We start from the raw sequence: 12585 nt of genomic DNA on the forward strand, positions 1-12585 counted from the left end.
TTTGATGGGACTTGCCCACTTTAAAGATTAGGGTTACCCTGAATCGCAGCAGTTCGGGGGCGGGTGACGGCAGCTGTTTACACAAGATGCATCCCTCGCCTGGTCAAAGGAAGGAGCCTTTTTCGTGGAGTCTTTCCGTCTGTCTTAAACCCCTCAAGAGTGGTGCGGAGAAATGGTGATCCAAGCAATCCCCTCTGAATAATTCACCCATATTTATCCAGATGAGCCAGCCCTGTGCTTTGCTGCCCAAGATCTTTCTGCAAATCTTACTGCAAAACAGCTCTGTGGAGAGATTTTGAACTCCCTCAGAAAGCAGTGGACTCTCCTTCACTGGCAGTTTCGAAGAAGAATTTGGCCACCTGTCGGGGATGCATTAGTTGTGATTCCCACTTTGCAGGGTGTTAGACCGGGGACTGGATGACAGTTGGGAGTCCCTTTCAATTCTACAATTCTTTACTGCTATGATTCTGTATTCCTCCTTGTTCTATGATTCTATGCTCCACAGGGCAGGACCCAATCCAATGTATTTAAATGAATCATAGTATCATAGAGTTGGAAAGGATGCTGAGGGTCATCTAGTCCAACCCCCTGCAATGCAGGAACCTCCACCAAAGCATCACAGACAGGTCCTCTGACAGATGGCCATCCAACCTCTGCTTAAAAACGTCCAAAGGAGAGTTTATCATTTATCAGAGGAGTCTGTTCCAATGTCAAACAGCTCTTACTATTGGAAAGTTCTTCCTTGTTTAGTCAAGTTCTTGTGACTTGAATCTATTGGTTCAAGTCCTGCCCTTCAGAGCAGGAGAAATCAAGCTTGCTCCATTGTCCATATGAGAGCCTTTTAGATATTTGAAGATGGTTATCATATCTCTTCTCAGTCTCCTCTTTTCCAGGCTAAACATACCCACCTCCTTCAACTGTTCCTCTTAAGGCTTGGTTTCCAGACCCTTGATCATCTTGGTCGCCCTCTGTTGCAAACGCTTGAGATTTCCAATATCCTTCTTAAATTGTGGCACTCAGACCTGGACACAGGACTCCCGGTGTGGTCTGACCCAAGGCAGAATAGAGTGGTACTATGACTTCCCTTGATCTGGATCCTATATTTCTGTCGATTCAGCTTAGAATAGCCTTAGCTTTTTTTTGCTGCTGCTGCATCACACTATTGGCTCATACTAGAACCCCTAGATCCTTTTCACATGTACTACTAGCAAGCCAGGTGTCCCCCATCTGATATTTGTGCAGCTGGTTCTTCCCACCTAAGTACAGAATCTGACGTTTGTCCCTATTAAAATTTATTCTGTTACTTTGGACCCAGTTCTCCAAACAGTTACGGTCATCTTGAATCCTGATTCTGTTTTCTATGGCATTAGCTAATGAGGAGAAATTAAAAGAAATGAGATTCCAAGTCAACATTGGGAGTAACTTTCTTATGGTAGTGGTAACTTTCTTGACAGTGGAATAGACTCCTGCAGAAGGTGGAGGTCCTGGAGAAGCAGAGCAAGGCTAAGAAAAATAATTTTTAAAAAAAATTGTGTGTGTATGTGTGTGACACCCACCCACCCAAAACTCTTCCCTTAATTGTCTAACTTAAGGCATCTCTCAAATTTCACAACCAATTATTTAAAAATATTTGAAAATGTTAATGTAATCTATATCTTGTATTCCTTTTTGAATCTGTGGACTTTGTTTGATCATTGCCAACACATTCCACACATTTCCAAGTCCTCCTTCATGATGGATGACAAATCACCCTGTAGTCCCATTTCTATTGAGCTGTAGGTGAATCAGCCCAAATGCGATGGGGGATGTTGATGGGCACTGCTTGTTTTAGAATTTGGTTTTGATTCAGCTTTGCTGGCCTTCTACCTCTCATTGCAGGTTTTGAAGGCAACCCCCAGGTGGTTCTGCAGGTCCTGAGGAAGTACATTCGGGATTTCTTTGGGTGCCGAGCATGCTCTCAGCACTTTGAAGAGATGGCTGAGGAGTCACTGAAGGATGTGAATACCCTGGATGAGGCCGTGCTGTGGCTCTGGGAGAAGCACAACGTTGTGAACGCCCGTCTGGCAGGTGTGAAAGCAGAACTGGGACAAGATGACCAGTCTCTCCTTCGGCTTTCAGAAAAGGGGAACCCAAATGATCAAGGGGGTGGAGTGTCTCCCCCATGAGGAAAGGTTGCAGTGTTTGGGTCTTTTAGTTTAGAGAAAATACAAGTAAGAAGCAACATGATAAGAGTTTGTAATATTTCTCCCTCTCTTCTGATGCTAGAACTCATGGACATCTGGTGTCAGAAGGATTAGTAGAGAGAAAAGAAAGTACCGTATTTTTCGCCCTATAGGACGCACCGGCCCATAGGATGCACCAAGTTTTTTGGGGGGGAAATCAAGGGAAAATTCTTTATTCCCCCCCCCCAGGTTTGCGCAGCCATCCCCAAGCTAGAAGAGGTAGACGGAGCGCTCCATCTCCCTCTTCTGCCTTCAGGGACAGCCTCCCTAGCCTCTGTGGGGCAGCGCACTCCGCAGCCCTGCAGAGGCTTTGCGCAGCCATCCCCAAGCTAGAAGAGGGAGACGGAGTTCTCCGTCTCCCTCTTCTGCCTTCAGGGACAGCCTCTCTAGCCTCCGTGGGGCAGCGGCTTGCCCTGCTGTCCCCCGAGCTTGTGGGGCTGGCGGGGGGGAGAAGCAAGCTTACTTCTGCCCCCCCCCCGCCAGCCTCCAGATCAGGTTGGGGAATAGCGGGGCGGCGGCGCTCCGCCTCCCCGCTATCCCCCGAGCTTTTGGGCTGCAGGCTGCTGCCCACAAGCCTTGCAAACCTACGGGACCTCCCGCCGGGCTTGCAAGACTTGCGCATAGCTTCCTGAAGCCTGGAGAGCGAGAGGGGTCGGTGCGCACCAACCCCTCTTGCTCTCCAGGCTTCAGTGAAAGCCTGCATTTGCCCCATAGGACGCACACACATTTCCCCTTCATTTTTGGAGGGGAAAAAGTGTGTCCTATAGGGCGAAAAATACGGTACTTCTACAGAACTTGCTCCCGAAGGAGGCAATGACAGCCATCAACTTGGATAGCTTTAAGAGAGGATTAGACAAATTCACCAGTCACAGTGGCTATACTCTGTCCACAGTAAGAGACAGCAATGCCTCTGAAATCCCAGTTGTTGAAAACCATGGGAGGGGAGAGGGTTTTTGCACTTGGTTCCTGATTGCTGACTTCCCACAGGGAACTGTTCAGCTCCTGCAAGAACAGGATGCTGTCCCAGATTGGCTATTGGTCTGATCCAGCAGGCCATGTTCTATGTTCTTATGTTCTTATATTAACATATTTATTCATCCAGTAATTCTAACTGACCCACAAAAGTAACTATGCCTCGTCTGTATACCATGCTTAAACCAGAATTTCCCAATTCAAGCTGTCACAGGAAGCTGTGGTCTAACAAACCATGGAAATCTGTTCCTCCAAACTGAGAATGGCAAGAAGTGTCCTGGGAAACAGAATGGCAGACTGGAACCTTGAACAAGAGGCATTCCAAGTAGCACCATTGGACTGCAGGGCCCACTTGTGTGGACACCAAGTATTAAAGAGTGAAAGCCATAGCTCCAAAAATGGAACTTTGATTATAAACAACATAAAGACATAAGAAGAGCCTGCTGGATCAGGCCAGTGGCCCATCTAGTCCAGCATCTTGTCCTCACAGTGGCCAACCTATTGGCCCAATGGGAAATGTGCAAGCAGGATCCAAGCACAAGAGCCCTCCCCATTTCTCCATTTGCTTCATAAGGGAGTCACTCCATCTCCTTGATTGTTTTCCATCTCCCTTTTAAAGTGAGCCCACCAGAACTGTCTGCAGCCTTCCAAACGTCATTGCACCAAAGATTTGTATTAACAGTATTATTATATTGGCAGTTTGCCAAGTGATTTGTAAAGCAAATTCACTTTTTTAATTCTTTGGTTTGTAATCCGTCCATCTGACATGAATACTTTAGTTGCAATTCCTTCATTGCAGGGGGTTGGGATAGATGGCCTTTCGGGTCCCTTCCAACTCTACAATTATATGATTCTGTGATTCATGCATTGCTCCTGAACTAATTCTCTATCCCTTCTTGACAGGCGGCTTGAACGAAGACCCAAAATTCCCTAAACTTCAGTGGCCGACACCAGACATTTGCCCTCTTTGCCATGAAAAAAGAAATGGCCTGCATGCCTGGAATGAAGCCCAAGTCCTTCAGTTCTTGAAGCGTCACTACAGCAGTGACAACATTCTCTACACCTACACTGAGGAGGGATCCAAAGAAGAGGAAGACGAAAACTCCCATAAGAAAAACCTCAGAAAGAATGAAGAATGGATCCCTAATCTGGAACGACAGCTGGATCCTGAGTCTCACGTATTGGACATATTACTAGCCAAAGACCAAAACAAGCCTTTGGCCAAGGAGGAAATGAAGCCAGCTGTCTCCTTCCTGGGGCTAGGGTTCTCCAATGTCGACATGAGCCTCTGCATTGTCCTTTACATTGCATCCTCTTTCTTCCTGATGATCATGTACTTTTTTTTCCGGATGAGGTCCAAGCGCCGGAAATTGTGGCATCCCCGTCCATATGTTTAGGCCAGAAGGAAGCCCCGGTTTCTCTCTTGGCCTGCAGCTTTAAGGTTTTTGATCAGGGATTTTTTCTTCTTCTCAAAAAGCAGTATTTCTTGTTCTGGGAAAGGGGTTTCCCTCCTTCCAAGTGTTCATCTACTGCTTTTCCTGGAGTTCCCTGTTGTGGGATGGACTGGATTTGAAACATGTGCCTGTAACTGCCAAACACACACATCACACAGACATTAAAGTGTTTCAGACATTAAAGTGTTTCCACTGGTCTTGCACACCTTGGTTTCTTGAAGTGTAGGGAGTTTGTTTTTGAAACAGGTTTCTGAAGGAAACAAAAATACTCTTCTATAGCAAATATTTCCTGAATACTCTGCTGTGGGGAGGCTTGCTAATCCAGCTTGCCCCAGGTGGGATGCTCAGCCCGTTGGAAACATGGATCACACTGGAATGATGGGGCAGCCAGGGGGCAGCAGCTTGAGAAAGTACTATAAATATTATTATTATTATTATTATTATTATTATTATTATTATTATTATTATTATTATTATATCCCAAGTTTTCCCCAGACTGGGATTCTAGGCGTCATCCACAAATTAAAACAACATGGAATAAATGTGAAAAGCCAAAAACATCTAAAATATATTATTTAAAAGATAATTTTCTTTTGCTGATTACAGCCTCTGGGAGTTTGTGATCAAGTCTTGTAAATAGGGACGTATGGCGGGGGATTGGAGGAGACTGAAGAGTGTGAGCTTGTTTCTTTTGGATTAAGGCTGGTTGCTTGTCTGAGCTGTTTGGAAGCTTGATTGTGAGTTTGTGAGTGTGGCTGTGTGCTCTCCTAGAGCACATGGTCTGAGGGGCTGTGGCCACTGCTGAGAAGAAGACAGGCTGAAGGAGGCAGTAAGTTGGAAGAGGAGATAGCAGCCAGCAGCAGTTCTGCTTAACTGCAGCTTCTGGGAGCTCATGGACAGGGTGTTTGTGAGGGTGTTTAGTGGGAGAGTTTAAGGGGGAAGCCCAGAGTGCTGTCTCATGGTGTGTGTAGAACCAAGAGACATGGAGAGTGAGGGAGCTGCTGCAGTGACCTGCAACACCTGTGCCATGTTTGTCTTCCTGCTGGAGAACGTGCAAAAGTACACTAGTAGCAAGTGCAAGCTGGTTGCCTTGCTGGAAGAGAAGGTCTAGCAACTTGAGACTGATCTATCCACTCTTGGAGCTACTGGGCAAGATGAGGAATTTCTCAATTGAGCAGAGTAGACTGTGGTGTTATATCTAGTAGGTTGTCAGCAATATGCCAATGACACAGCTCTGCTCTCCTTTACATCTGCAGGTGTGGCAGTGGATGTGCTGGTCTGTTACCTTGCTTCAGTAATATGTTGTAGGACAGCCAACAAACTGAAGCTCCATCCCAATAAGACTGAGGCACTGTTATGGGGTGGTTCCCTAAATAGTATGGGTGGGAGGTTGCCTGCTGTTGATGGGATTACATTGCTTCTGAAGGAGCATATACATAGCTTTGGGGTACTTCTGGATCCTTTGTGGTTCCTTGAGGCTCAGGTGGCCTCAGTGGCTCAGAGTGCCTTCCATCAGCTTCTGCTGGTGGCCCATCTGCACCCCTATCTGGACAGGGATAGCCTAACTCGTTTGTCTGTGCTCTGGTAATCTTTAGGTTGGATTACTGCAACCTGTTATATGTGGGGCTGCTTCTGAAGATGGTTTGGAAACCTAGCTGGTGCAGAATTCAGTGGCCAGGTTGCTCACTGGGGCAAGACTGTTGGGAACATATTTCACTGCTCCTGGCCTGACTGCACTGGCTGCCAATTAGTTTCTGGGCCAAATTTAAAGTGCTTTCTTTGACTTGTAAACCTTAATTCGCTCAGGACCAGAATTCAAGGACTAGCTCTTCCCCTATGAACCAGCTAGGACCCTGCAATCATCATCTGAGGTCCTTTGTGTGCTTTCACAAGAGGTCCAGATGCTGAAAACAGGAGAACAGGTCTTTCCCACAGTGGCTTCCTGCTTGTGGGATGCTGTTCCCAAGGAGGCTCACCTGGCACCTTCATTACATATCTTTAGGCACCAAACAAAAACATTTTTCAGCAACCAGACCTTTGGCTGATTGACATTATATGGTCTTTTAAATGTGTTTGTGGGAGGAGGGTTATTGTTTTTGTTTTACTGTGTATTTTGTGTTCTCATTTTGCATTTGTGAACTGTCCTGATCTTCAGATCAAGGCTGTTATACAAATTTATTAAATAATAAAAAATAAAGAAGGTCGCCCATTCCAGGAGATGAATCCCTGGAGGAATGTGGCACATGGAAGCAGAATTGTCAGCAGCCATGCTGTGTCACTGGAACTGCAAAATCCATGCCGTGCCCTCACCTTGGACACTGATTCTGCACCAAGGGAGTAAGGGTAACAGTTGCAGACCTCAGAACACACTGAGGAGGCTGTGGGAGAGACTATGTACAAAACAAACCCTGTCACTCTCCAGAGGAGGAAGAGAAGTGTGGGGGTTATAGGTGACTCACTGCTGAGGGGGACAGAGGCAGAATGTGTGGAAGTAACAGTATATCCCGGAGGGGGACAGACAAGCTGCTTTCCAGGTGCAAAGAGTCAGAATGTGACAGAGAAGTTGCCACGTCTTATAAAGCCCACTGACCACAACCCCTTCCTTTAGATTCATGTAGGTGCAAATAAAACTGCCAGACACAGCCTTCAGTGTATAGCAGGGGACTCTGGACAGGAAGCTGAAGGGCCTTGGAGCACTGGTGGTATTTTCAACACTCCTTCCTGTTGAAGGACGTGCCCCAGGAAGAGAGAAGAAAATACCTGAAGTAGACCACTGGCTGCTCAGGTGGTGGTGTTAGGAAAGTTTGGCTTCTTGGGCCATGGTCTCTGCTTCTTTGAGGAAGGCCTTCTGGCAGGAAATGGGTTAACAAGAATGTGCTTGCTAAGGGTCTCGTGGACCTGATAAGGAGAGCTGTAAGCTAAATCTTGAGGGGGAGGGAGGCAATACAGTGGTACCTCGGGTTACATACGCTTCAGGTTACAGACGTTTCAGGTTACAGACTCCACTAACCCTTGGGTTAGGAACTTTGCTTCAGGATGAGAACAGAAATCATGCTCCAGGGGTGTGGCGGCCCTATTAGCTAAAGTGGTACCTCAGGTTAAGAACAGTTTCAGGTTAAGAATGGACCTTCAGAATAAATTAAGTTCTTAACCCGAGGTACCACTGTATTACAAACCGCAGGGGAACACCTGGTTCTGGGGATAATAGCTTCATCAATGCACAAGAAACTGAGTTGGTGCTCCAGAAACCTACTAAAGGGATTGAAGTTGGCCTTAACAGCTCTGGAGTGTAGGACTCTAATGGCTTCCAGTTGCAAGAAAGGAAATTCCAAATAAACACCAGGGAGAACTTTCTGGCAGTAAGAGCTGTTCTGTAGTGGCTTGGAACTCCTTGGAAGGTTGTAGACTCTCCTTTGAAGGTTTTTAAGCAGAGGTTGGATGGACATCTGTCATGGATGCTTTAGTTGATTTTCCTGCATTGCAGGGAGTTAGACTAGATGACCCCCAGCATCTCTTCCAATTGTATAATTATACGATTCTATGAATAGGTAAAAAGTAATTAAACCATAAAAGATTAAAACAAATTAAAGCAAAGACACATACAGCAGTATGAGAAGCCGTTGTTGTTGCTGTTGTTGTTGTTTTCAGTTCTCAAAGGCCTGCTGGAATAATACTGTGTTTACCTGCCAGGGGAAGGACAGCAAGGAGGAAGCCAGTCTAATTTCACTAGGATGGGAGTGCCAGAGTTGTCTGGGAGCAGTGACCAAGAATACAGTCTTTCGGACACAGTGGACATTTAAACCCTAAGCCTTCCCACAAAGGATCCTGGGCACTATAGTTTGCTGAGGGTGCAGGAAACTAGATTTGTGATAGGTAAACAACAGGTCCCAAGATTTATTAGGAGAAGCCACACACTTTAAATACATGGGGAAGGCTACTGTGGACTAGGCCCTTCCAAAATGGACAACGTTTTAAAAAAAGGAAATGGGTGTGCAGTGAGCTTCCCTGTGGTCAGTGGAGCTTGATCTCAAGAGGTTTGTGGTTCTGATTTTGTTTTGAGATTTTGCAGGCAGTTTTGCAAATCCACATGGTGTTTGGCTACCAAGTTTGCAAGGAGCATCTTTTCTTGGAGGTTTTTAAGCAGAGGTTGGATGGCCATCTGTCATGGATGCTTTAGTTGTGATTCCTGCATTGAAGGGGGTTGGGCTAGATGACCCTTGGGAGTCCCTCCCAACCCTACAATTCTATTATTCTAACCTGCCATCTGCATGTTTCTCCTTTCTGAGTTACAAGCCACATTCACATCCCTCTCTATGTGCTGCTTTCGCGGCCTCCATTTAATCACAGAACTGTAGAGTTGGAAGGGACAGCAAGGGCTATCTAGTCCAACCCCCTGGATGTAGTTTGCATGTTTGATTCTACCCCTCTTTCTTACCTGTAAGGTACTTGGTTCTTTGCTCTCTGGCACCACCTACTGCCCAAAGCAGGTGGTGGTTTTTGTCCTCTCTTAGCTGCCTCTCTTTTGCCCCTCTTTCACTTGACCCCAGCAAAAAAGTGTTCTTATGCTGAGATCCTGCTCAGGGGCTTCCCTCTGGAGCATCTGGTTAGCCACTTTGAGTATATTATGTGCACCACCTTGAGCTCCTTGGAAGAAAAGTGGGATAGAATAGCAATCAGTCAACCCCCTTTGGTGAACCTGTACACTCTGGAAGGCAGCAGAAACTGAATCTGCTCCAGGATTGATTATAGTTGGTGAAGAGAGGGAGGTTCTCCCGTGTCTTCCTAGACTTTAAGCACCAGTTATCCTGCTCTTATTAGTATGCAAGCTTTCTTCACATAGGATCAGAATTGTATAGCTGGAAGGCACTCCAAGGGCCATCTAGACCAACCCCCGCCATGCGGGAATCCCAGCTAGCATCCTTGGCATATGGCTATCCAAGCTCTGCTTAAAAACCTCCAATAAAAATGAGGGAGCAGCTGGACTCTGGTTGGAAGCAGCAGAAGCTACCCAACTGACTTAGGGACTACACTCAGTATTTGTGTAGGGTTTGCTCCTTAACCATTTCTTCTCCCCAAGATATCCTGCAAGACAGTGGAGGTTTGATGAGCCCCATCTGCCCCTCACTTCCCTCTACAGCACTTGCAGAAACTGCCTTCTTCACCGTTGGACCCACTATTGGTCTCATCTGCTGGAGCCCGTCTTTGCATGCAGGGGAAGTCCCTAACTCAGAGCTTTCCAAACCTTTCATGCTGGTGACACACTTTTTAGACATACATCATTTTGTGACACAGTAATAAAATTTTACTAGCAAAGCAGGGGTTAGACTAGTCAATTTCCAGCCCTGGAAGGAGTGTGGGGAGTGTTCACATGACACACCTACACACATGAAAACTCTACCCTAATTCATCAAGGGTTTGAGATACATCAGCTACTCTCACCTGGTTTAGCCGGCCAGTCAAAGTAATTTAATGGGGTGTGGCTGCTGTTACAAAATGACAGCATGTAGGAGCCACAGGTAAGATTTGAGAACAGGGTGGGGACCAAAGGCAAACTATCCCAGAAGTAGCAGAACACGTCCTCCACCAGAGGCATTACTCCTCCTCTAACACCTCATATACCCTGGATTATTGTTATTTATGGTCATAATTAATCAATGATCTGGGAAATATCACACAGTTTACCATAGAAGCCCTGCCCTGCCCCAGGTAATGAAACTGATCTCCTCCACCAGGAAGAGGTGGGAATCTCATCTGGGTGCCCTTCAATTCAAGGATGGTTATAGAATCATGGAACTGTAGAGGTGGAATGGTCCCCTAAGTGTCATCAAGTTGAACCCCCTGCTATGAAGGAATCACAGCTAAAGAATCACTGACATTGCCATTCAACTTCTGCTTTAAAAACTTCCAAAGAAGGAGAGTCTTACCTTCAGAAAGTTATTCCTGATATTTAGTAGGATTCTCCTTTCTTCTTACTTGAAGCTTTTGGTTCAGGTTCTATCCCCAAGAGCAGGAGAAAACAAGCTTGTTCCATCTTGCATGTGACTGCCCTTTAGATATCTGAAGATGGCTGTCATATCCCCTCTCCTCTTCTCCAGACTAAACATCCCTAACATCTTCAACTGTTCCTCATAAGATTTCAATACCTTTGAGAATCTTGGTCGCTCTGCTCTGTATGGGATGGGTTTTAATGGGTAGAAGAGTATATATTAATTGCAATTTCTCATTCCAGGCACCTATATGTGTGGGTTGGACAAAGTTTCAAAATACTTAAGGCAAAATTAAAAGCATGGGAATTGGGTTCAAAACCTTGTTTTCAGCAGATTCAGCTATGAAGTAAGCTGGCTCCCCCTTTCTTACCCCACTTAACAAAAATATCAGGCAACAATTGTAAAGTAAGTTTAAAAATAAGATTCATTTTATAATCATGCATTGGTTCACAGCAACAGTAGCAGTAACAGCTATAACCAGCTTCAGGCATGTGTCTAAAACTGGAGCAAGGAAGAGGCATGTCTACATCTAACACTGGTCAAAGGAAGAGAGAGGGAGGCGGGACAAGAAGTATCAATATACTACTTTCTCTCCTGGAGAGGAAGGGAAATGACATCACACAGAGCCCTTTCTACCAATGGTATTTCTATGTTCTGCGTATCTATGTATCAGCAACACAGCTCTATGGCCTTAGCCATTTCTCATGCTAACTAGTAAGAATATGCATTTGTTAGGTTTGGCTGCTAATCTGCCACACTAGAATAACATTCACTTTTATTTTTGCTGCTGTATTACAGGTTGAGTCATGCGAAGCTTGTGGTCTGCTAAGACCCCTAGATCCTACTGGCAAGCCAAGAGTTCCCCGTCTTTTTTTTGAGCAGCTGGTTCTTTCTGCCTTAGTCTGGGCCCAATTCTCCAATCTGTTAATGCCATCTTGAATTCCAATTCTGTCTTCTGCAGCTTTAGCTATCCCTCCCACTTTGGTGCCACCTGCAAATTGGATGAGCATCCCCTCAAAACCTTCATCGTAGTCATTTATAAAGATGTTTAACAACAACGGGCCCAGAACAGAACCCTGTGGCTCCGCACTTGTCCCTTTTCCCCAGGATGATGAGCAACCATTGGTGAACATTTTTTTTCAGTTCAGTCAGTCAACCAGCTACAAATCCACCTAATAGTTACCTCGTTCAGATCACATTTTACCAGTTGCCTCACAATAATACAATGTGGGACTTGGTCAAAAGCCTTGCTGAAATCAAAACTTAAGCCCACAGAATTCCCCAGACCCACCAACCTTGTAACTCTATCAAAAAGAAAGAAAGAAATGAGATTTATCTGGCCTGAGTTGTTTGTTATTTGAGAAAGCCATGCTGGATCTTAGGTATCAATAGCATCTTTTTCTAAGTGCTCACAGACCAACTTTAGATAAGTTTTTAGGAAGGTGCTGCTGGTCAAAGGGCAAGTCTTCTGACTTTATGGCTTTAGCAGAAATGTTGTAAGGAGTTAAGTATAAATAAGTACTTTAGTATTAACGGAAAATAAGGTTAAAAATATGTTAAGATATTCATAATGATAAAAATAGAGAAAGATGGAAAGGAATTGCTGAAACAAGTAACAGAAGTGGAATACAAAAAGGGAGGTGAGAGGAGGTCGATGAAATAAGGGAATGAAAGATAGAGTAATGGAATGGCATGCTATATGATTTTAAATTGTTGTTGTTTTGTTTTGTTTAGTTTAGTGTTAAGGTTGTGTTTTGTATTGTTTATTGTATTGTTTTTTCTTTTGTTCTTTTTTCTTGTCTGCTCTATTTCGTCTTTTTCTCCTGCCTTTTCTTTTCTTTTTTCTTTTCTTATAAGTTTGAAAAGTAATAAAGATTATTTTTAAAAAACAACAACAAAGGGCTAGTTCTGGAAGAGGACAAAAAGTTGGCACTCAGAAGCCAAAAAATG

General features: G+C 45.0%; 1 protein-coding gene across 2 annotated transcripts in view; it reads left to right on the forward strand.

The window, feature by feature from the left end:
* Positions 1–4831, forward strand: part of QSOX2 (quiescin sulfhydryl oxidase 2) — a 28077-nt gene extending 23246 nt beyond the window's left edge. For both annotated transcript variants that reach the window (XM_081897822.1, XM_081897823.1), the window contains exons 11-12: positions 1879–2067; positions 4098–4831. In XM_081897822.1, the coding sequence (XP_081753948.1) occupies positions 1879–2067; positions 4098–4591 (683 nt within the window). In that variant the 3' untranslated portion in view covers positions 4592–4831. The remainder of the gene's footprint in view (positions 1–1878; positions 2068–4097) is intronic.
* The last annotated feature ends 7754 nt before the right edge of the window (positions 4832–12585 follow it).

This window comes from Podarcis melisellensis (genome assembly GCF_964234715.1).
Source record: "Podarcis melisellensis genome assembly, chromosome: Z".
Lineage (NCBI taxonomy): Eukaryota > Metazoa > Chordata > Lepidosauria > Squamata > Lacertidae > Podarcis > Podarcis melisellensis.